General features: G+C 46.7%; 1 protein-coding gene across 1 annotated transcript in view; it reads right to left on the bottom strand.

The window, feature by feature from the left end:
- The window catches only part of LOC311116780 (uncharacterized protein), a gene marked incomplete at both ends in the record, with an annotated part of 46,281 nt that overhangs the window by 15,716 nt on the left and 4,837 nt on the right, over positions 1 to 25,728 (bottom strand). Inside the window, 3 exons of the mRNA XM_084191819.1 lie at positions 2,562 to 2,736; positions 9,950 to 10,118; positions 10,877 to 11,100. Of these exons, the coding sequence (XP_084047945.1) occupies positions 2,562 to 2,736; positions 9,950 to 10,118; positions 10,877 to 11,100 (568 nt within the window). The remainder of the gene's footprint in view (positions 1 to 2,561; positions 2,737 to 9,949; positions 10,119 to 10,876; positions 11,101 to 25,728) is intronic.

Here is a 25,728-nt window from a genome sequence, read left to right as displayed (position 1 = left end):
TTCAGTTTTGTTCAATTGTATTCTCCATACTATAAAATAATATGAAATAATGCTAAGCAAATCTTGTCTGCTAAATGAACTTGTGTAGCCCACAGCCATATGGCATAGCCAGATCAGGGCCTAACATAAGGACAACTCAGAGTATGCTATTCTGTTCTTCTGAAATAGACTACATTTTCTTCATATCATGTTTCTTTAGCCCTGTCTAAAATAAATAATGGATTTATTGTGAAGGTGTAGGCTCTATTACATGTATTTATTATACTTTTTTAAATGTAGATGTTTCAAAGGTCTGCATCAGTGGCTTGTAGGCTTTGTTTGGAAGCCAGGAGATGCTAAATGTGTTTATGTTAATTAACGGTCAATTACCGTGAGACTGGCAGTTATTTGCTTGACAATCACCGGCTGACTAAATTTCGTGACCGGCACAGCCCTAGGTGGGGCTTAAGAGGGTGTGAATGATGCTTAATGGGTGTAGACAAAGAAGAGCTCTCCAGTAGGTGTACCAAAACATTCAAGGGCCATTTTCTTAAAAGTGGGGTTACAAGTTTATCAACTTTCAAAGCAGAATTACTTTCCCATTGTTCCTCAACTGCAGTGTATGATATACCATTTTCAAGCTCTTAGTCTCTACTTTTATACAATGTAAAAAAACACAATTTCAAATTTTGCTACATAAGACCGAATCGAGGCGGTCGGTCACATTTGCTATTTTTTTTTACTGTGGAGGGAGAGAGCAGCAGACTGAGGGTCCCCCTCTCACCATCCCTCCGCTCTCCCTTTCCTCCACTGACACTGACCAAAAAGGGACACCATCTTGCAGCTGACGGCGAAACTCGAGTCGCACTGCATTATTTCTGCATCATGCACAAATTAATGCTGTTACTCCTATGACCAGAGAAAGTCAAATATTCCTTGATGTAGAAAATTACCCAAGCCGCTAATAATAACAACAACGCAAGCCTATCGATACACTTTCCTACTCATTCATTGCAGCTGCAGTGCTGGTTGTAGTGCGAGTGGAAGTAAGGAGAACAGGCATTTTATGGCTTCTAAAAGTGTAAATAGAAAGTGTTAACAGTGCTGAGTAAAAACTTAAACATGAACTCACTCATAAAAACAGCAGCTCTTTGCTGTATTCGTTGACAGTCTCTCTCTAGTCATGGTTTTAAAAGTTTTTAAATCTAACAGTATCAACTTTTCTGTAGCTTTCTTTTACGTCTGCTACATTACTGCAGACACGGTAATCTGAGCCATCCGATTGGCCAGTGGTAGGCCTATAGTGCACTTGATTTGCTTCCCCAGGGCCCGCCGGGAAGGCAGTTTGTACCTTCGGACATCTGAAATGGTTCAAAATGGGAAGAGCAGCCAGCGAGCAGGGCAGCTGAATCGGGTGCACCTACCGCCAACAGCGTGAGCCGAATAAAAAAAAATAGGAACGCAAAGCTTATCATTGGAATGCCTTGGAGATCGACCAGTTGATCGCGATCGATCGGTTGGTGACCATTGCTCTAAGGTACATTGATTCAAACAGCATTGAGGGTGCAGGCTAAATGCTGATTAAGAGATCATGAATACAGTTATAAAGGGGCTTATGAAGGGCAACAGGATGGAATGCTTCTTACACTCTCAGTAGTTACAATCCTGCATGAGCTCGGATAGCAACCCTTGTCGTCAGAGAATGTTATAGCTAAATCCCCCATCTCAGCTTTCCATCCTGATCGCTGATGTCTCTATTTTTACATTATTAATTGCACGTTTGCCTCCTCATTGATGTGAAGCCAAGTAGCTCTGGAGATAGACCAATTATATGTGTCCCAGGTGGGGAGGAGGGGAATGGATAGGATGCAGTTCTCAGGGAAATTCTGTCCAGGATAAATATGCAAGCTGCTTCTTCAGTGCAATTATTGGGCAGACGTTTGAGATAAAGATGTGTAAAAATATCCACACGGACTCTGACTGTCCTACACACACACACAAACAAACACACACACACACACTGACTATCCGTCATCAACAGACATAATGGGAGGTGGCAAGCTGAAACACAAACATCAACATGAAAGGTAGTTGAGGGATAGTTGTGGCTAAAATGGCAGAGAGTAATGAGGAATGACACAGCTAGCCTCTGAGATGTAAACAAGCAATTCAATCCTTCAGGAGTTTATGAGAGGACCATTGGGGTCAAAACAGTTTGCATACTGTACTTTCAGAGGCCAAAGAGAAATGTCAACATAAAAGGTATCTAATCGCCTATCAAAGCCCTGTCATTTTTCGTTAGTTTGAAGTAAACTTATACTTTGCCACTCTTCTTAAAGATACTTATTCGTCAGATATGGCTTTACATTGTTGCAGCAGATAAGTATCGTAAGTAAACAATTTATACATAAGCAATTTCTACAGCCCTATAAAACAACCCTATAAGGACGTCATTGTAAATAAGAAAGTGTTCTGACTCGCCTGGATAAATAAAGGTTAAATAAAAACATGAAATAAGACAGTTGCCATGCTGTGTTGTGTTTTGCTGAGTCGTGCTTCATGCCCGGTTGTCTTGTCCTTACCTCACGCTCTGGTCAGAGAGCCAGCCAGCGTCACAGTTGTCATACCCGTCAGCAAAGGTGGCCTGGAGCTGAGCAGGCGTGGCGATGACAGCTGAGTTCTCCAGACACACCTGCTGGGCGTCAGGGAAGGTCAGGGCGTAGCGGTCATGAGGAGCACGGTAGTGGAACACCACACCTGGAGAGGACACAGAGGTGAAAACAGGTATGGCGACACAAGGGCAATATGGAGACATTGTACGCAGGCACGCACGCCCATACATACATACACGCACATTCACACACTCGCAGTCTCGCACACACACACGAGCACACACAGACACATGGCTCAAACCCTACATTATCATGTACTTCAAACTGTTGTATCTCTAACTGCACGAAACATTAAAAAAACGACCTCAGAGCTTTAAGTTAATTTGCATCAGACAAGCTTATCTTTTTATTTATTTATTTTTTATTTGTATTTTTATTTAACCTTTATTTAACTAGGCAAGTCAGTTAAGAACAAATTCTTATTTACAATGACGGCATACACCGGCCAAACCCGGACGGCACTGGGCCAATTGTGCGGGAGAGATCTTGTCCTTGGATACAGTGAATTCATTTTCACTTTACTGCTTTAGCATACAGTCCACATCAGGACTATCTTGCTTTCATAGCCAGAAAATAAAACAGTGAAATAAGACAGTGATGAGAGAGAGATAGAAAAAGAGAGAGAGAAGAGAGATCCCATGCGCTCATTCCCTGACCTGTGAATGACCAGGATTCCTCTCCACTCTACTGAGAAATGGGAAGGGAATTGCTTTTGAAGTGTCCATCTCATATTCCCCCACCAGGCTAGCATCACTAACCACCACATGTGGGGCCACCTCGGCCTGCAATTCACACATTCAATCCCAGCAGAGCCCACTACATGAAAGCCTGTGGACAGGGAAGCTGAGGGAAGCTTGGATACAGCTCCAAACATGGGCTCCTTTATCTTCTGCTCCTTTGTGCAATAGAATAACAGACTCCTCCTGGTGCGGGCCAATTTGACCAATCACGCTGCAGGCTAGCCTCAGAAAATGAGCCAGGTATCCCTCAGTGGTACAGTCCACACATGCACTCACAGACATGCACACAGGCATACACACACACACACACACACACACACACACACACACACACACACACATGCACAGATAGGGCTCAACCAATGCCCAAGCACCTGCCCTTTTGCCCTCCTATGAAAAAGTGGATTTTAATTTGTAATTTTATTAATTTCAATCTCTTTCATTTCAGTTTTAATTTTAAATGTAGTGAATTGCACATCAAACTAGCTAATTTAATTCCAAGTGCGCACTCGTCTGACTTGATTGTGGCCACTGGCTGCGGGCATATGGTAATATTTTATGTATCATTAAGGAAAATGTTGGGAAATGTCAAAGATAAAATATAGTAAACATGATTGACATTTTATAAATCCAGATGCATGTCTAAATATGAATGTATGTATTTTATTTTTTAAAGTTTCTGAGCCATGCGCAGTGCAGGAAGACATGAATACTGGTAGGAGGCTACTTTTGAGTTGGATCTGTCATATGTGTCTCTCACCGTTAGGGACAAAGAATGGGGCAGAGGTCAGCAGCAGAACAAACGCAAATCAAGTAAAAACAAGTTTGTTTCGACAGCTAGCTAGAATATTTCAACTACATTTGCTCTGATCAGCTAATAGCCACTCTTTTCCCGATATCAATCATCTTTCGTCATCCATAGGCCTAGTAGTTATTGGCACTAACTTGTATTAAAATGTATGATGAGTGAGTGTGTTGTTGCATATAAATGTTGACATTTTGGCTACAGGGCAATTTGTATGTTATGAATTTGTAGTTATGAATTGTGAAAGTCTATTTTATTTATTTTATTTTTTATTTTGAGTACCTGCCCTCCCCAAGGTCTGTGCACGGCCGTAACACACTCACACACACACACACACACACACACACACACACACACACACACACACACACACACACACACACACACACACACACACACACACACACACACACACACACACACACACACACACACACACACACACACACACACACACACACACACACACACACACACACTGGCCCCTCTACAGGCCTCCATCCTGTTTCTCTATACTGCTGTACACTCCAGCTCAACTTCAAAGGACTTTGTAGCAGGCTCTCTGTTAGTACTCCCTCTCCTCCGAGGCGAGCCAGGCCAAACACAGAGCTGCTAGCGTTCTGGCGTTTGGGAGACAAATGGGTTCCTGGGGAGCACCACGGAGGAGACACAGTTCCATTTAACAGGACGGTCACGTTGCCCAGAACTAATACACTTACTCTATGTTTACCAAACCATAACACACAACAGCAGGAGATACCAGATACTGAGATAGATGTACAGTGCCTTCGGAAAGTATTCAGACCATTGACTTTTTCCACATTTTGTTACGTTACAGCCTTATTCTAAAATTGATTAAATTGTATTTTTTCCTCATCAATCTAGGTTTACTAATTTATTAAATATAAAAAACTGAAATATGACATTTACATAAGTATTCAGACCCTTTACTCATTACTTTCTTGAAGCACCTTTGGCAGCAATTACAGCATCGATTCTTCTTGGGTATGACGCTACAAGCTTGTCACATCTGTATTTGAGGAGTTTCTTCCATTCTTCTCTGCAGATCCTCTCAAGATCTGTCAGGTTGGATGGGGAGCGTTGCTACACAGCTATTTTCAGGTCTCTCCAGAGATGTTAGATCGGGTTCAAGTCCGGGCTCTGGCTGGGCCACTCAAGGACATTCAGAGACTTGTCCCGAAGCCACTTCTGCGTTGTCTTGGCTGTATGCTTAGAGTCGTTGTCCTGTTGGAAGGTGAACCTTCGCCCCAGTCTGAGGTCCTGAGTGCTCTTGAGCAGGTTTTCATCAACGATCTCTATACTTTGCTCCGTTCATCTTTGCCTCGATCCTGACTAGTCTCCCAGTCCCTGCCGCTGAAAAATATCCCCACAGCATGATGCTGCCACCACCATGCTTCACCGTAGGGATGGTGCCAGGTTTCCTCAAGATGTGACGCTTGGCATTCAGGCCAAAGAGTTCAATCTTGGTTACATCGGACCAGAGAATCTTGTTTCTCATGGTCTGAGAGTCTTTAGGTGCCTTTTGGCAAGCTGCAAGCAGGCTGTCATGTGCCTTTAACTGAGGAGTGGCTTCCTTCTGGCCACTCTACCATAAAGGCCTGATTGGTGGAGTGCTGCAGAGATGGTTGTCCTTCTGGAAGGTTCTCCCATCTCCACAGAGGAACTCTAGAGCTCTGTCAGAGTGGCCATCGGGTTCTTGGTCACCTCCCTTACCAAGGCCCTTCTCCCCCAATTGCTCAGTTTGGCCGGGCGGCCAGCTCTAGTAAGAGTCTTGGTGGTTCCAAACGTCTTCCGTTTAAGAATGATGGGGGCCACTGTGTTCTTAGGGTCCTTCAATGCTGCAGAATTGTTTTGTGCCTCGACACAATCCTGTCTCGGAGCTATACGAACAATTCCGACCTCATGGCTTGGTTTTTGCTCTGACATGCACTGTCAACTGTGGGACCTTATATGGACAGCCTTTTCAAATCATGTTCAATCAATTACATTTACCACAGGTAGACTCCAATCAAGTTGCAGAAACATCTCAAGGATGATCAATGGAAACAGGATGCACCTGAGCTCAATTTCGAGTCTCATAGCAAAAGGTCTGAATACTTATGTAAATAAGGTATTTCTGTTTTAAAATGTTAAAACATTTGCAAACATTTCTAAAAAACGTTTTCACTTTGTCATTATGGGGTATTGTGTGTAGATTGCTGAGAATGTTTTTTATTTAATCAGTTTTAGAATAAGGCTGTAACGTAACAAATATAGCTGTATGTAACTGGGTGACACCCTTGTTGTAACACGGTATACTGTATTCAACACTGATACAGTCCTATCTACATTTTACATTTTCGTCATTTAGCAGACGCTCTTATCCAGAGCGACTTACAAATTGGTGCATTCACCTTATGATAGCCAGTGGGACAACCACTTTACAATATTTTAAAACTTTTTATTTATTTTTATTTTTTATTATTATTATTAATTTTTTCTTTGGGGTGGGGTAAGGATTACTTTATCCTATCCCAGGTATTCCTTAAAGAGGTGGGGTTTCAAGTGTCTCCGGAAGGTGGTGAGTGACTCTGCTGTCCTGGCGTCGTGACGGAGCTTGTCCCACCATTGGGGTGCCAGAGCAGCGAACAGTTTTGACTGGGCGGAGCGTGAATAGCAGATATCATCACTCGTGTGTAGATATGTCTATTTGTGGCTCAGCACTTAAGCCGGCCTGACATATCTCATGACTGTGGCTGACAGCGAGGATCAATGCCTGAGCTCTAATTGGTGAGACAGACAATTGACCATTCAATATGGGCCGAAAGCACAGGAGGAAAACCTCATCAAGTCTTAGACGACACACAAAAACAAGCCTATCAGCGCAGCCCTGAATTAATATGATATTGATATGGCCGGCCCAGTATCAATACGTTGTCAATTAATATACAGTGGGGGAAAAAAGTATTTAGTCAGCCACCAATTGTGCAAGTTCTCCCACTTAAAAAGATGAGAGAGGCCTGTAATTTTCATCATAGGTACACGTCAACTATGACAGACAAATTTAGAAAAAAAAATCCAGAAAATCACATTGTAGGATTTTTTATGAATTTATTTGCAAATTATGGTGGAAAATAAGTATTTGGTCACCTACAAACAAGCAAGATTTCTGGCTCTCACAGACCTGTAACTTCTTCTTTAAGAGGCTCCTCTGTCCTCCACTCGTTACCTGTATTAATGGCACCTGTTTGAACTTGTTATCAGTATAAAAGACACCTGTCCACAACCTCAAACAGTCACACTCCAAACTCCACTATGGCCAAGACCAAAGAGCTGTCAAAGGACACCAGAAACAAAATTGTAGACCTGCACCAGGCTGGGAAGACTGAATCTGCAATAGGTAAGCAGCTTGGTTTGAAGAAATCAACTGTGGGAGCAATTATTAGGAAATGGAAGACATACAAGACCACTGATAATCTCCCTCGATCTGGGGCTCCACGCAAGATCTCACCCCGTGGGGTCAAAATGATCACAAGAACGGTGAGCAAAAATCCCAGAACCACACGGGGGGACCTAGTGAATGACCTGCAGAGAGCTGGGACCAAAGTAACAAAGCCTACCATCAGTAACACACTACGCCGCCAGGGACTCAAATCTTGCAGTGCCAGACGTGTCCCCCTGCTTAAGCCAGTACATGTCCAGGCCCGTCTGAAGTTTGCTAGAGTGCATTTGGATGATCCAGAAGAGGATTGGGAGAATGTCATATGGTCAGATGAAACCAAAATAGAACTTTTTGGTAAAAACTCAACTCGTCGTGTTTGGAGGACAAAGAATGATGAGTTGCATCCAAAGAACACCATACCTACTGTGAAGCATGGGGGTGGAAACATCATGCTTTGGGGCTGTTTTTCTGCAAAGGGACCAGGACGACTGATCCGTGTAAAGGAAAGAATGAATGGGGCCATGTATCGTGAGATTTTGAGTGAAAACCTCCTTCCATCAGCAAGGGCATTGAAGATGAAACGTGGCTGGGTCTTTCAGCATGACAATGATCCCAAACACACCGCCCGGGCAACGAAGGAGTGGCTTCGTAAGAAGCATTTCAAGGTCCTGGAGTGGCCTAGCCAGTCTCCAGATCTCAACCCCATAGAAAATCTTTGGAGGGAGTTGAAAGTCCGTGTTGCCCAGCGACAGCCCCAAAACATCACTGCTCTAGAGGAGATCTGCATGGAGGAATGGGCCAAAATACCAGCAACAGTGTGTGAAAACCTTGTGAAGACTTACAGAAAACGTTTGACCTGTGTCATTGCCAACAAAGGGTATATAACAAAGTATTGAGAAACTTTTGTTATTGACCAAATACTTATTTTCCACCATAATTTGCAAATAAATTCATTAAAAATCCTACAATGTGATTTTCTGGATTATTTTTTCTCATTTTGTCTGTCATAGTTGACGTGTACCTATGATGAAAATTACAGGCCTCTCTCATCTTTTTAAGTGGGAGAACTTGCACAATTGGTGGCTGACTAAATACTTTTTCCCCCCACTGTATTAAGCACTTGGGGGAGTAAGTATTGGGACTGGTGCGCTCTACAATGTAGCGTGACTTGCAATAAATGGCTAAGCCCAGAGGATGGCTCGGTTGCTCCCAGAAGGACCAATGGGTAATGGTTTTCTGTTTCTGAAGGAGGGAGGGGTTTTTATAGCATGTTAATTGATTGGGTGTGCGGGGGGGACAGGGTCTCTTGAGCACCGAGCCAGGGGTCTCTATGGGACCAATAAAGTGCCCTCATGGAGAGAGAAGAGAGAGAGGAGAGGGAGAGAGAGGAGCTGTGGGTGGAGAAAAACCACAACCCTTGATGTCATAATCATTGATTGAGAAGGCCACTGTCACACACGCACGGGCATGCAGGCATGCACACGCCATACGCACAAGCGCATGCATACACACAGATCCACAAGCGCATGGGCACAAACACACAGTGGCTATATTAGGTAATAATATCTGTGCTATTCTCACTGGGAGCTCATGGAGCCTGGGTACAGTATGTGGGTGAGTGAATGAGGCTACTGGGCTTAATGCGGACATGATGCTCAGCTCACGCTGGCAACATTGTGTAGATCTAGGTGAGATAGAGCAGCACTGTAAAGCAAATGCTGAGAACAGAGCGCCACTTCCCTCTACTCATTACTGTAATAGGCGATCATTAAAAACAGCAGGTGACCTGGAAAAATCTGACAATGTTTCTCAGCTCAGAGACTTTCATTTGGTAATTACTATGATACTATTAGCTGATATGGCATATAATATCCACAGGCCATTACAGTGCAGCAGTGGGTGTATTCAACATAAACTGCATCTCAGAGCCCTCAAAGTAACACTAGCTGGATAACACACTTTATTTTCTCATTATGTTTATTTGCTTTCGTGAGCGGCTGGGTCAACGATCTGTTACTCGGTCCAGTTGGCACATGTTGTTCCGTTCCCCTGACCAGACACTTCCACAAAGTTAACAAACCCACTGGCTTACATAATGATTCTATTAGCAATGCCAGGTAGAGGTACAGTCAGGGTTGTGTTCATTAGGCCACAAACACTTTAAATCGTTTTGCTACGGAAAAGGAAAATGGCAATTTCTTATTTGACGAGTCTAGGTAGTCCCTCCCTGGTTGTGTACGTTTTCTTCCGTTTGGTGCCTAATGAACAGGACCTGTGTGTAATAGGTGTAACAGGGGTCAGTCAGTATTACCTGTGACCTCCAGGGGCACGGTGTCCTGTTCGTCATTGATGCCCACCACCACCTCACAGCGGAACATGCCTGAGTCACTGGAGCGCAGGCCGCTGAGTGCCAGGCTGGCGTTGAAACGGTTGTCCTGGTAACCGGGCAGGGTGACGCGCCCCTGGAACGCCTTCTTCACCTAAACCACGGAAAGACAGTACAGTTATGAACACAATTAAAACACGATTAGCAAAGACAACTAAGATAGCAATTAAAAAGAAAAAGGTTGAATATAAGTACTGGATGGATGGCCAACACACTCTCCATATAAAATTAGGGCTGGCATGGTAATTGTATAATCGTGTAACCGACAATTATGGATGAAGGCCGTCATGAAAATAAAATAACCGTCATAACTGTAAAGAAATTTACAAATAATTTGACAAACCCAAAAGCAGCAAAGTTAAAGTAAGCCTGGTTTACATCTAACAGCTGATATAAGGAGAGACAAGAGGAGGCAAAACTAGCCAGTTTTTGAATTTTGTGTCATAATAATAATAATATGCCATTTAGCAGACACTTTCATCCAAATCGACTTACAGTCATGTGTGCATACATTTTAACATATGGGTGGTCCCGGGGATCGAACCCACTACCCTGGCGTTACAAGCGCCATGCTCTACCAATTGAGCTACAGAGGACCACGGACGGCCGAGCATTCAAAAAGATGATAAGTGCTGTTGAGTCCGTTTACAACGTGATTAAACTTTGTTGCTCCTTGTTTCAGCAGGGTGATGTAGCAAACATTCTTAGGTTGCCTAGGCATTTGGCTGACAAATAACCGCCACCTAAAATTCCATGACTGTCACAGCCCTATAAAACCACTGAATTCCATTTAGAAATATATATCAAAACAATGTGACATTTTCTATTTCTTTACACTTCCTCAGTCTTTACCTTGACCACATTGTCCTTGGCGACCAGGACGGACTGTTCCCTCTGCCGACCGTCGGCACCCCTCTGGCCCCACACCTTGGTCCACTTGATGCGGGGGGGCTCATGGGTAGGGGTGGGGCGCAGGGTGAAGACACAGGGCAGCAGGACGCTGTTGGCCAGCTGCTCCCTCACCATCTGGTGCGTCACCTTCCTCATGTTCACCACTGGGTCTGAACACACCAGGCCTGGAGAGAGGATAGGAGAAAGGGAGGAGGAAGAGGGAGGGGAGGGGAGGAGAGGAGAGGGAGGGAGGGGAGAGGAAGAGGAATTGTAAGAGGAGAGGAGAGGGAGAGGAGAAGAGAGGAGAGGAAAGGAAAGGACAGGGAGAGGGAGAGGAAGAGGAAGAGGAAGGGGATGAGGAGAGGAGAGGAGAGGAGAGGAAGAGGAAGAGGATGAGGAGAGGTGAGGAGAGGAAGAGGAAGAGGGAGAGGAAGAGGAAGAGGAAGAGGGAGAGGAGAGGAGAGGAGAGGAGAGGAGAGGAGAGGAGAGGAGAGGAGAGGAGAGGAGAGGAGAGGATGAGGAAGAGGGAGAGGGAGAGGGAGAGGGAGAGGGTGAGTAGAGGAAGAGGAAGAGGAAGAGGAGAGGAGAGGAGAGGAGAGGAGAGGAGAGGAGAGTAGGGGAGAGGAAGAGGAAGAGGAAGAGGAAGGGGATGAGGATGAGGATGAGGGAGAGGGAGAGGAGAGGAGAGGAGAGGAGAGGAGAGGAGTGGAGAGGAAGAGGAGAGGAGAGGAGAGGAGAGGAGAGGAGAGGAGAGGAGAGGAGAGGAGAGGAGAGGAGAGGAAGGGGATGAGGAGAGGTGAGGTGAGGGAGAGGAGTGGAGAAGCGAGGAGAGGAGAGGAGAGGAGAGGAGAGGAGAGGAGAGGAGAGGAGAGGAGAGGAGAGGAGAGGAGAGGAGAGGAGAGGAGAGGAGAGGAGAGGAGAGGAGAGGAGAGGAAGAGGAAGAGGAAGGGGAAGGGGAAGGGGATGAGGAGAGGAGAGAGAGGAGGAGAGGAGAGGAGAGGAGAGGAGAGGAGAGGAGAGGAGAGGAGAGGAGAGGAGAGGAGAGGAGAGGAAGGGGATGAGGGAAAGGAGAGGGAGAGGGAGAGGGAGAGGAGAGGAGAGGAGAGGGAGAGGGAGAGGGAGAGGAAGAGGAAGAGGAGAGGAGAGGAGAGGAGAGGAGAGGAGAGGAGAGGAGAGGAGAGGAGAGGAGAGGAGAGGAGAGGAGAGGAGAGGAGAGGAGAGGAGAGGAGAGGAGAGGAGAGGAGAGGATGAGGAGAGGTGAGGAGAGGGAGAGGAGAGGAGAGGAGAGGAGAGGAGAGGAGAGGAGAGGGAGAGGAGAGAGAGGAGTGGGAGTGAGAGAGAGGAGAGGAGAGGAGAGGAGAGGAGAGGAGAGGTGAGGAGAGAGAGGAGGAGAGGAGAGGAGAGGAGAGAAGGGGATGAGGAGAGGTGAGGGAGGAGAGGGAGAGGAGTGGAGAGGCGAGGAAAAGGAAGGGTGAGAGGAGGAGAGAGGAGAGGAGAGGAGAGAGAGGAGAGGAGAGGAGAGGAGAGGAGAGGAGAGGAGAGGAGAGGAGAGGAGAGGGAGAGGAGAGGAGAGGAGAGGAGAGAGAGGGGAGGGAGGGGAGGGGAGGGGAGGGGAGGGAGGGGAGGGGAGGGGAGGGGAGGGAGGGGAGGAAATATACACAGATCAGAATATATATAGGACTACAGTAGTCTGACAATTTTTTCTGTAAAGTGAATGTGAAAGACTGGAAATGGAGGCTAGGTGTACTACAGCATAATAATACTTTTCATCAACTTGTTATCAATATCTGGATCAGCTGAATCAGGTGTGTGTTAGTACTGGGCTGGAAGGGGATCACTGATATACAATACTGTTGCATGCTATTCTCTTTGGCATTGAGTGGGGTGGGGATGGATTCCTATGAATCTATTGGGAGATGTAATGGTTTCATCCTGTTGCTTGTTCAACCAGTCCCTCTATTGTTAAGTGTTGAAACAAGAGGATGGTCCCCTTCCCATTCTTTCTGATTGATTATTGGTCATTGATTTACAGTGCCTTCGGAAAGTATTCAGACCCCTTGACTTTTTCCACATTTTGTTACGTTACAGCCTTATTCTAAAATTGATTAAATAAATAAACATCCTCAGCAATCTACACACAATACCCCATAATGACAAAGCGAAAACAGGTTTTTATAAAAAACTGAAATATCTTAATTACATGAGTATTCAGACCCTTTGCTATGAGTTTCGAAATTGAGCTCAGGTGCATCCTGTTTCCATTGATCATCCTTGAGATGTTTCTACAACTTGATTGGAGTCCACCTGTGTTAAATTCAATTGATTGGACATGATTTCGAAAGGCACACACCTGTCTATATAAGGTCCCACAGTTGACAATACATGTCAGAGCAAAGACCAAGCCATGAGGTCGAAGGAATTGTCTGTAGAGCTCAGAGACAGGATTGTGTCGAGGCACAGATCTGGGGAAGGGTACCAAAGAATGTCTGTAGCATTGAAGGTCCCCAAGAACACAGTGGCCCCCATCATTCTTAAATGGAAGAAGTTTGGAACCACCAAGACTCTTCCTAGAGCTGGCTGCCCGGCCAAACTGAGCAATCGGGGGAGAAGGGCCTTGGTCAGGGAGGTGACCAAGAACCCGATGGTCTCTCTGACAGAGCTCTAGAGTTCCTATGTAGAGATGGGAGAACTTTCCAGAAGGACAATCATCTCTGCAGCACTCCACCAATCAGGCCTTTATGGTAGAGTGGCCAGACGGAAGCCACTCCTCAGTAAAAGACACATGACAGCCCGCTTGGAGTTTGCCAAAGGCACCTAAAGACTCTCAGACCATGAGAAACAAGATTCTCTGGTCTGATGAATCCAAGTTTGAACTCTTTGGCCTGAATGCCAAGTGTCAAGTCTGGAGGAAACCTGGCACCATCCCTACGGTGAAGCATGGTGGTGGCAGCATCATGCTGTGGGGATATTTTTCAGCGGCAGGGACTGGGAGACTAGTCAGGATCGAGGCAAAGATGAACGGAGAAAAGTACAGAGAGATCCTTGATGAAAACCTGCTCCAGAGCACTCAGGTCCTCAGACTGAGGCGAAGGTTCACCTTCCAACAGGACATCAACCCTAAGCACACAGCCAAGACAACGTAGGAGTGACTTCGGAAACAAGTCTCTGAATGTCCTTGAGTGGCCCAGCCAGAGCCCGGACTTGAACCCGATCGAACATCTCTGGAGAGACCTGAAAATAGCTGTGCAGCAACGCTCCCCATCCAACCTGACAGATCTTGAGATCATCTGCAGAGAAGAATGGGAGAAACTCCCCAAATACAGCTGTGCCAAGCTTGTAGCATAATACCCAAGAAGACTCGATGCTGTAATCACTGCCGAAGGTGCTTCAACAAAGTACTGAGTAAAGGGTCTGAATACTTATGTAAATGTAATATTTCAGTTTTCTTTTGTAAATAAATTAGCAAAAATGTCAAAAAAACTGTTTTTGCTTTGTCATTATGGGTTTTGTGTGTAGATTGATGAGGGGAAAAAACAATTTAATCAATTTTAGAATAAAGCTGTAATGTAACAAAATGTGGAAAAAGTCAAGAGGTCTGAATACTTTCCGAAGGCACTATATCAGACAATTCCCCCCACACATACAGAGCGAACGCTACAGTACAGATGGGGAGATGAAACTTGTATTTTCAAAAGCCATCAATCAAACTCTGTATGAAGTGAACAGTTTCATCTGTTCAAACCTGAAAGCCTGTCTCAATGATTGATTATTGGACCATTTTCATCATAACAAATGAGGGTTGTCATAAACATTCCACACACACTCTACAGTCACGTCTATGGACTGTATCTCTATCCGTTCATACAGTTCACCTTATTATAAATGAGGTTTAGTTTGGAAGCTATAAAACCCAACTGGCTCTTTTTTATTCACCTCCACTCCTCCTCCATCCATCCCTCCAGTCCTCCCTCCCTCCCTCCACTCCTCCTCCATCCATCCCTTCATCCCTCCAGTCCTCCCTCCCTCCACTCCTCCTCCATCCATCCCTTCATCCCTCCAGTCCTCCCTCCCTCCCTCCACTCCTCCTCCATCCATCCCTTCATCCCTCCAGTCCTCCCTCCCTCCCTCCACTCCTCCTCCATCCATCCCTTCATCCCTCCAGTCCTCCCTCCCTCCACTCCTCCTCCATCCATCCCTTCATCCCTCCAGTCCTCCCTCCCTCCCTCCCTCCCTCCCTCCACTCCTCCTCCATCCATCCCTTCATCCCTCCACTACTCCCTCCCTCCCTCCACTCCTCCTCCCTGCTCCTCCTGAGAGCATTCCCAGCCCAAACTCATTATGTTATGTGGGAGCGTGTTGGGATGGAGGTATCGACAGAATCAGCTGCCAGCGCCTGGAAAGGCCACCAAGGAATACAGTCTGGCACACACACTACCCCCTTAAAAGCCCTCCTTATTATACACACTTTCAATCAGCAACTCACTCACTGTGGGACCTCTCTTAGAAAAGCATGAATTAATAAGAACATTGAGATCTGTCAGATAAGCTGTATCGTTTGAGCGGAACAAGGGGAGAAATACACTAACCCCTCTTATTTCTCTCTCGATTTCCCAGACAGCAGGGGGGAGAGACAGACTGCTAGTGACGTGCTGTTATGAATGAGAGAAGGAAGGAAGGAGAGAAAAGGGAAAAGGAGAGAGAGAGAACTGAAGGCAGTGGCTTATGGTAGGTAGTAGAGGAAATTAGGGGATTGATTTATTTTCATTAGTATCAGTTTCCTCGACACCTGCATTGTGTCGACTCACTTAGAGTGAGGCGGAGCGGGTTGTGGCGTCGCCGCAGGGGGAGTGTCTCTCCTGGCTATCTCCACTGTAATTAACTAGCTGATTGGAAGAGCGATGCGTCCCGAGATCATCAAAGACATGCCATTGTGCTTTTCTCTCTCCCTTTCCTTCTCTTTCCTTTCTCATTCCATTCTTCATTCGACCACCAGTGTCACGATCGTTATATGGAGTAGACCAAGGCGCAGCGTGATGAACGAACATATTTATTTATATAATGAATGCACGAACAAAACAACAAAACGAAAACGTGACGTCCTACGGTAAACACAACCCAAACGGAACAAGATCCCACAAACACGAATGGAAAACAGACTGTTTAAATATGGTTCCCAATCAGAGACAACCAGCCACAGCTGACACTCGTTGCCTCTGATTGAGAACCACACTGGCCAACATAGAAATAGAACACATAGACCTACAACACAGAACTAGAATACATAGAATCTACACACCCTGGCTCAACATATAGAGTCCCCAGAGCCAGGGTGTGACAGTACCCCCCCCCAAAGGCGCGGACTGCGACCGCGCCTCAACATAGACAAACCAGGGGAGGGCTGGGTGGGCATTCCTCCTCGGAGGCGGTTCCGGCTCCGGGCTTGACCACCACCCTTCAATACTCCCCCCGTAGCGCCCCTGGTCCGGTCTGGCCCCGCTGGCTGGAGCTGGACTGGACATCATAGGAGCGGATTGCTTCAGCTCCGGTGTGGAGCAGCTGACCGGTACCTGACCAGGCACCGGTGACCCAGGCACGGGTTGTGCCGGACTGACGACGCACACCCCTGGCTTGGTGCGTGGAGCAGGAACGGGCCGGACCGGACTGACGACACACACCCCTGGCTTGGTGCGTGGAGCAGGAACGGACCGGACCGGACTGACGATGCGCACCCTTGGCTTGGTGCGTGGAGCAGGAACGGGCCGGACCGGGCTGACGATGCGCACCCCTGGTTTGGTGCGTGGAGCAGCAACGGGCCTTACCGGGCTGACGACTCGCACCCCTGGCTTGGTGCGAGTGGCAGGAACAGGCCGGGCCGGACTGGCGACGCGCACCGTAGGCTTGGTGCGAGTGGCAGGAACAGGCCGGGCCGGGCTGGCGACGCACACCGTAGGCTTGGTGCGAGTGGCAGGAACAGGCCGGGCCGGGCTGGCGACGCGCACCGTAGGCTTGGTGCGAGTGGCAGGAACAGGCCGGGCCGGGCTGGCGACGCGCACCGTAGGCTTGGTGCGAGTGGCAGGAACAGGCCGGGCCGGGCTGGCGACGCGCACCGTAGGCTTGGTGCGGGGAGCAGGAACAGGCCGGGCCGGGCTGGCGACGCGCACCGTAGGCTTGGTGCGAGTAGCAGGAACAGGCCGGGCCGGGCTGGCGACGCGCACCGTAGGCTTGGTGCGAGTGGCAGGAACAGGCCGGGCCGGGCTGGCGACGCGCACCGTAGGCTTGGTGCGTGGAGCAGGAACAGGCCGGGCCGGGCTGGCGACACACACCGTAGGCTTGGTGCGAGGGGCAGGAACAGGCCGGGCCGGGCTGTGGACACGGATAGGAGGCCTGGAGTGAAGAGCGGCCACAACCCGTCCTGGCTGAATGCCTACCTTCACACACTCTGTGAGGCATCCGCACAGGACGTACAGGGCTGTGTACCCGTACTGGCATAACAGCACGTGACACTGGCGCAGGATATCCGGGACTGAGGAGAGGCACTGGAGACCACGAGCGCTGAGCCGGCACACTCCGTCCCGGCTGCATGCCCCCCTTCGCACGACACGTGCGGGGTGTTCGCACAGGACGTACCGGACTATGCCGGACCACTCGTGGCACAGTACGCAGCTCCGCATACCGCGGAACCTGCCCAGTCCCATGCTGCCATGCCTGAGTACGGGGAGTTGGCTCTGCTCTCCATCCAGGCTCCGCCAACCTGCCTTCTGGCCCCCCAAACCCGGTGGCCTCCTCTCCAAATCTCCCAAATCGCCCTGTGGCAGCCTCCTGCTGCCCAATCGCCCATGCCGTGTGCCCCCCCTAAAAAATTTTTGGGGTTGCCTCTCGTCCGACCGACGACGACTCTGTTTACGCCGTTGCTCCTCTCTACGTCGCGCCTCTACCGTCTCCCTCCATGGACGGCGATCCATCCCGGCCTGGATTTCCTCCCAGGTCCAGGACCCCTGCCCGTCCAAGATCTGCTCCCACGTCCAGGCTGCCTGCTCCTGGACACGCTGCTTGGTCCTGGTATGGTGGGATCTTCTGTCACGATCGTTATATGGAGTAGACCAAGGCGCAGCGTGATGAACGAACATATTTATTTATATAATGAATGCACGAACAAAACAACAAAACGAAAACGTGACGTCCTACGGTAAACACAACCTAAACGGAACAAGATCCCACAAACACGAATGGAAAACAGACTGTTTAAATATGGTTCCCAATCAGAGACAACCAGCCACAGCTGACACTCGTTGCCTCTGATTGAGAACCACACTGGCCAACATAGAAATAGAACACATAGACCTACAACACAGAACTAGAATACATAGAATCTACACACCCTGGCTCAACATATAGAGTCCCCAGAGTCAGGGTGTGACAACCAGGCAGCCACAGACGGCCGCTGAAGCTTTTTATTTTTGCCTCTGTTCATTTATTTGGTTTTCTTCTGACACAATCCATTTTTCATTTGTTTTCCTTTTTGAAATCAGGCTTGATGTTTTCGCTCGGCTTCAGCTAGCAATTTCATTTTATTCAGTCTTTGTGACGGCAATTCAATTTTGCCTCTGTTACCTCATTTTCAATTCCCATTGAATTATGCCTGATCCGGAATGGATGAAATTGCTTTTGTGGCAATATTTAATTTCCTGCCTGATAGTTACATACACACACACACACACACACACACATGTTTTTGTGGCAATATTTAATTTCCTGCCTGATAGTTTAATGTGCCAGGGCATACAGATAGCAGACGAGACGTGTGAATAGCTGTCAGTTCTGGTTTATATGCTTTACCCCTGGCTTCCTAAGAGGCTGAGGACCAATTGGCGAAGAGCTTAACATCAACACACACAGGGCTCCTCTCCATCTGTCTGTGTGTGACATGCTCAACACTCCGAGATGCCCATGGTGCTGTTTGACTCCCTCACCTAGCTGATCTATTCTGAACCGTGTCACTGGCGCTGCATTCGACGGCATGAAAGGTGATTCATGTTTAAAAAAGGCTTTTTTCTCTCAGCACACTCAAGTGATGCTCAACCTACCAAAGGAGCTGTGACCTGTGAAGAAAACACTTCCGCCTCTTTTCAAAGAGTGCCGTGTAATGGGGCTAGGAAATATCAACACGAGCTCAAAATGGAAACATAACTTACTGTGAACTACAACTTTTATACTGCCCACCCTTGTGTGGCTGTGTGCTGCAGAAGTGGCTTTAAACCATATCTATTATGAGACAGATTTGATTATGTTACAAAGTCAACAAGGTCACAAGGAATTTCCTGAGATTTCTGTGCCACTGAAGGCAATTGACCTCATCAGTAGTGTCATACGGGGCATTCTCTGTTCCTGACACAGAATGTTTCGGTAGGTACAGTTTCCCTGTGTGACATATGAGACCGTCCTCTGAGTACAGAAGGTAATGTGTGTCAGTCTTTCAGGGGAAATGGTGGCACTTCTGTACTTGGTTCACTTGATAGCCCGCAGCCCAATTTCCTCTTTCCTCAGAGGGGAGAAACACAGTAAAAAGATGAAGAGGACCGTTCGGGGCTGGCACTCTGCTCAGAACATGATGGTGAGGATGGCAAATGGAGGAAAGGAGAAGCAACGGTGTGATTTATAGAAGGGAAATGGTGTAATGTGATTGAAAATCACACCTACAGTATGTATACGCACGCACGCACACATCTTTCTCCCTATATAAAGTGTCTCTACTTCGGCAGCATGAGGCAGAGATGGGAGAGTGCTGGTTCTCTTAGGCTTAGTGGAGTGAGTCAGTAGGCCTGATGACACACACACTGTTGTTCAGGGGAGGCTGTCAGACATCACACTCCTCCCCTCCCTTTCCTCTACCTCCCACAGGGATGTGGCACTCATAAGTGTGTTTACCACACACACATACACACACACACACACACACACATGCACAACTACACACACACACAGTCCCCAAGGACTATCACGCTGCAATTTCTGGGCCACCTCGCCTGGAGCTGGGTAGAATTTAATACAGCCAAATGTATGCTTAAACTGAGAAGCACCAATAATGCTTCAACTGTATAAACATGAGGCATGGCATTATTTGCCAAACCCCGTTCCACTTTTCACTTGGCCAGAGCCAGTTTGGTTATCCACACATTACCATTGTATTAGCCGTGTTCCCACAGCACCTAAACAAATGAGCAGTGAATTAAGCCAAGCAGAAAGCACTATTCACAAAATGTGCCCTCTCCTAAGTCTCCTTCTGTCAACTTTGTTTGTACAAATGTGTTTATTTGTCTCACCTCTTCCCTTTCCCAGATTGTATTTTGTTTTCTACCTCGACCGCAACAATTTGCGACACAAAATCAAAATAAATCAATTGCAGATACCTTCTTAAAAATCCAAATTACTGCTTAAAGCAGAGGCCCAGGATAAAATATTGCTCTGTTCCCACATGGTTAAATAATGAATGTAATCGACATGGTCGCATTGCAGTAGATATCAAATCTGCATTTAGATGGAATTGTTATTACAAGCACAACCCCCTTGAGACTGCCCTTTGTTTGGTAATCCGCCTATTTTTCATCTGGCTTTTTTCCTCTGAATGAGGCCCAATCAGACTGCCTAACCTGCGGAGGAGAGGAGCAAGAGAAGAGGGGAGGTGAGAGGTAAAGATGGATTGAGCGGAGAGAGAGCAAGAATGAACAAGAACCCGAGGCGGACAGACAGGAAGAGAGAGAGGCAGTAATGCCAAAAGTGTATTTCTCTCTGCTTCTGCTTAATCACAGAAGAGGACTTTCTGATCTATACAATTTTCAACTTTGTCATCTAATTTTAAGCGGTGGGAAATTATTAACTACAGGCAGAAGCCTTTATCTGTCTCGAGCAGCAATGAGCAGAAGGCAGAGAGAGGCTGTTAATGTGTTCTTCCACAGTCATAACCACACAATGGCCGACATACAGTGGGGAAAAATAGTATTTAGTCAGCCACCAATTGTGCAAGTTCTCCCACTTAAAAAGATGAGAGAGGCCTGTAATTTTCATCATAGGTACACGTCAACTATGACAGACAAATTGAGATTTTTTTTCTCCAGAAAATCACATTGTAGGATTTTTAATGAATTTATTTGCAAATTATGGTGGAAAATAAGTATTTGGTCACCTACTAACAAGCAAGATTTCTGGCTCTCACAGACCTGTAACTTCTTCTTTAAGAGGCTCCTCTGTCCTCCACTCGTTACCTGTATTAATGGCACCTGTTTGAACTTGTTATCAGTATAAAAGACACCTGTCCACAACCTCAAACAGTCACACTCCAAACTCCACTATGGCCAAGACCAAAGAGCTGTCAAAGGACACCAGAAACAAAATTGTAGACCTGCACCAGGCTGGGAAGACTGAATCTGCAATAGGTAAGCAGCTTGGTTTGAAGAAATCAACTGTGGGAGCAATTATTAGGAAATGGAAGACATACAAGACCACTGATAATCTCCCTCGATCTGGGGCTCCACGCAAGATCTCACCCCGTGGGGTCAAAATGATCACAAGAACGGTAAGCAAAAATCCCAGAACCACACGGGGGGACCTAGTGAATGACCTGCAGAGAGCTGGGACCAAAGTAACAAAGCCTACCATCAGTAACACACTACGCCGCCAGGGACTCAAATCCTGCAGTGCCAGGATTTGTCCCCCTGCTGTACAGGCCCATCTGAAGTTTGCTAGAGTGCATTTGGATGATCCAGAAGATGATTGGGAGAATGTCATATGGTCAGATGAAACCAAAATAGAACTTTTTGGTAAAAACTCAACTCGTCGTGTTTGGAGGACAAAGAATGCTGAGTTGCATCCAAAGAACACCATACCTACTGTGAAGCATGGGGGTGGAAACATCATGCTTTGGGGCTGTTTTTCTGCAAAGGGACCAGGACGACTGATCCGTGTAAAGGAAAGAATGAATGGGGCCATGTATCGTGAGATTTTGAGTGAAAACCTCCTTCCATCAGCAAGGGCATTGAAGATGAAACGTGGCTGGGTCTTTCAGCATGACAATGATCCTAAACACACCGCCCGGGCAACGAAGGAGTGGCTTCGTAAGAAGCATTTCAAGGTCCTGGAGTGGCCTAGCCAGTCTCCAGATCTCAACCCCATAGAAAATCTTTGGAGGGAGTTGAAAATCCGTGTTGCCCAGCGACAGCCCCAAAACATCACTGCTCTAGAGGAGATCTGCATGGAGGAATGGGCCAAAATACCAGCAACAGTGTGTGAAAACCTTGTGAAGACTTACAGAAAACGTTTGACCTGTGTCATTGCCAACAAAGGGTATATAACAAAGTATTGAGAAACTTTTGTTATTGACCAAATACTTATTTTCCACCATAATTTGCAAATAAATTCATAAAAAATCCTACAATTTGATTTTCTTCTTCTCATTTTGCCTCTCTCATCTTTTTAAGTGGGAGAACTTGCACAATTGGTGGCTGACTAAATACTTTTTTCCCCCACTGTATCTATTTTCTCTCCCTCTCCACCCAGTCTTACCTGCAATGGGGCTTTTCAATGATAAAGGCTCCATTGTTTTCTATTAGCCCATCCACCCGGCTCTGAGCTGATCAAACGCGTCCTCTCCTGTCATTGGCATTGACTAGCGACGTGTCAGGTGTTTGTTTTGACATAAATCAAAACACATATTCTGTCTGTCTGTCTGTCTGTCTGTCTGTCTGTCTGTCTGTCTGTCTGTCTGTCTGTCTGTCTGTCTGTCTGTCTGTCTGTCTGTCTGCCTGCCTGCCTGCCTGCCTGCCTGCCTGCCTGCCTGCCTGCCTGCCTGCCTGCCTGCCTGCCTGCCTGCCTGCCTGCCTGCCTGCCTGCCTGCCTGCCTGCCTGCCTGCCTGCCTGCCTGCCTGCCTGCCTGCCTGCCTGCCTGCCTGCCTGCCTGCCTGCCTGCCTGCCTGCCTGCCTGCCTGCCTGCCTGCCTGCCTGCCTGCCTGCCTGCCTGCCTGCCTGCCTGCCTGCCTGCCTGCCTGCCTGCCTGCCTGCCTGCCTGCCTGCCTGCCTGCCTGCCTGCCTGCCTGCCTGCCTGCCTGCCTGCCTGCCTGCCTGCCTGCCTGCCTGCCTGCCTGCCTGCCTGCCTGCCTGCCTGCCTGCCTGCCTGCCTGCCTGCCTGCCTGCCTGCCTGCCTGCCTGCCTGCCTGCCTGCCTGCCTGCCTGCCTGCCTGCTCCTCTCTCTCTCTCTCTCTCTCTCTCACTCTCTCTCTCTCTCTCTCTCTCTCTCTCTCTCTCTCTCTCTCTCTCTCTCTCTCTCTCTCTCTCTCTCTCTCTCTCTCTCTCTCTCTCTCTCTCTCTCTCTCTCTCTCTCTCTCTCTCTCTCTCTCTCTCTCTCTCTCTCTCTCTCTCTCTCTCTCTCTCTCAGGTGATCTCTTTGTCTGTTGTCGAGATCACAGAAGTGTTTTTCTCAAGAGCTGTTTGTCAGGATGAAAGCGATGCTATAGTTATACCAGGGGTAACTGGAAGGCCATGTTGGAGAGTGGGTTTGAAGGGCCATGTTGGAGTGTGGGCTTGAAGATGCCTATTTCATATTGCTTCCCATGAACTTTTGTGTGATAGAGGCTGCTGCGAGTAGTCTATTCGAATATACTTACAACACAGTTTATCCATTTTATTTTTTTTAATAAAAGCCTGGATCTTCCTAAAGTATATACAGGGACAAGGCCTTGACCAGGACACAGGCTTTCACATCATGTTCTTATGAGGAAAGAGAGAACAATAGGCAGCCAAAATAGTGAGAGAGAGAGAGAGAGAGAGAGAGAGAGAGAGAGAGAGAGAGAGAGAGAGAGAGAGAGAGAGAGAGAGAGAGCGAGAGAGAGAGAGAGCGAGAGAGAGAGAGAGCGAGAGAGAGAGAGAGCGAGAGAGAGAGAGAGAAGAGGGGGGGATGTTGAAGCTGTTATCCTGCTGATGCTAACTCCTCCCAAATCAGCCCTAATGATAACCATGGCAACAGAGACACCACAAGCTGAGACAGGGAAAACACACATCCTCTCTCTTTCAGTACGGCCGTTCCACCTCAAAACACACAAGAAAGAGGATTTAGACACCTACCATCTCAGATTGTGCTGAAATCATTTATGTATTTAGAAACAGATAAGATTAGCATTCCTGAAACATTATTTTGTTGAAATATAATCTTGCTAATGTGGTCACTTCCCGTTTCTCCTTTTACACATGAATCTGTCCACAGGAGATTAGTTGAAATATCATTTGATCTCTGAGAAATTAAGCGAATTGATTGTACCCAAAATGGCAATTTTAATTTATTGGATTCATACAATCGTCAATAAATATAGTACCTTACATCCGATTTGGACCATAATTATTCTTAACAATGAGTAGGAAATGAGGAATCCAATACAATTATCAAAAGCCACCCACGGACCCTCCACACCCTACGCCAAGCCCACCCCAACAACCATTATACAGTACATTGGAATATTGGCTTTCATCCTATGTAATGTATTCCCTGTGAAACTGGTGATGTTTTTTTCCCCTGTTAAGAGAAATTAGACATTGAAGTTGCTTGCATTATTTACCATAAATTATGTGAAAATACCAGGTTTTTCCCACTAGGTTAATCTGTGTCCAGGAAACTGCCCTTCTGTGTGTGGTTTATTCCCATTCAAAAAATATCTGGATTAGTTCCTGGTGAACAAGCAAACCATTAGGCTACAGTAGTTATAATTGTTTCAATGTTATGGTCTCTCATGGTCTTCAATGGTAAACATCACAAACACACTGTACAGTGTTTTGCAATGGTATTGGTATTAGGTTGGGTTTAATGGTAAATGTCACTAATCACACTACATATAGACAGGTTTTCTAATAATTGTATTGAAAACATACAAGTGCCATGCAATGGTTTATAATTGTAGTACGTCATCAGGGTTGTCACAACATTGTAGTCACTACCCCATTTATCCATAAAAGTTTTGGGCTTGTAGGAAATGTCAAATGAGAATTGCACCATAGGGATAGCCCTCTCAGAAACCTGCCATTTGTTGGACTATTTAAGGAGATGGGTTGAAGCATTAGGTTGCTAAGAGAAGGACAAACTGAACCGCTTTCATGGAGTACTGGCTTTACTTGTGAGGATGACCACACAATGTATTTTTATCATCAGAAAAACCTATTGGTTTACTACCCAAAGTTGTAAAGAAAATGTTGTGACCCATTAAAAAAACACAGTTCAGCTCAATTGATTAAAGGCTGTGGCAGTAGCAGGATTAGCGGCATCTAGTGGTCAACACCTGGTACTATATAATGCCAGCGACTTTAAACACTAATTCTCTGAACAGGGGGAAAGAAATCACCAGATTCACAGGAAATACATTACATAGGATGAAGAAGCAATACTCCAAACTGCAGCTCCATACTACTTGTCAAACATAGTGTCTTGTTGGGGTGGGATTGATTTGGGTTGTGGGGGTCCGTGGGTGGCTTTTGACCATTTTATTGGATTCCTCATGTCTTACTCAATGATAGGAAGAAGTTAGGCTCAAATCGGATGTTAGGTACTATAATTATTGAATATTATGTGAATCCTCAAAATTGAAAGGGTACATTTGGGTGCAATTAATTAGCTTTATTTCTCAGAGATCAAATTACATTTCAACAAAATAATATGGCAGGAATTATAATCTTATCTGTTTCTAACTACAGAATCAACTTCAGCACAATCTGAGATGGTGGTATCATGGCTTGCTGAAATGACATGGATTAACTCAATAGCTAAACACATACAGTACAGT

Source organism: Coregonus lavaretus (genome assembly GCF_964263955.1).
Source record: "Coregonus lavaretus genome assembly, contig: HAP1_SCAFFOLD_1318, whole genome shotgun sequence".
Lineage (NCBI taxonomy): Eukaryota > Metazoa > Chordata > Actinopteri > Salmoniformes > Salmonidae > Coregonus > Coregonus lavaretus.
The sequence above is the reverse complement of the archived record's forward strand: the minus strand, read 5'-3'. Positions and strand labels throughout refer to the sequence as shown.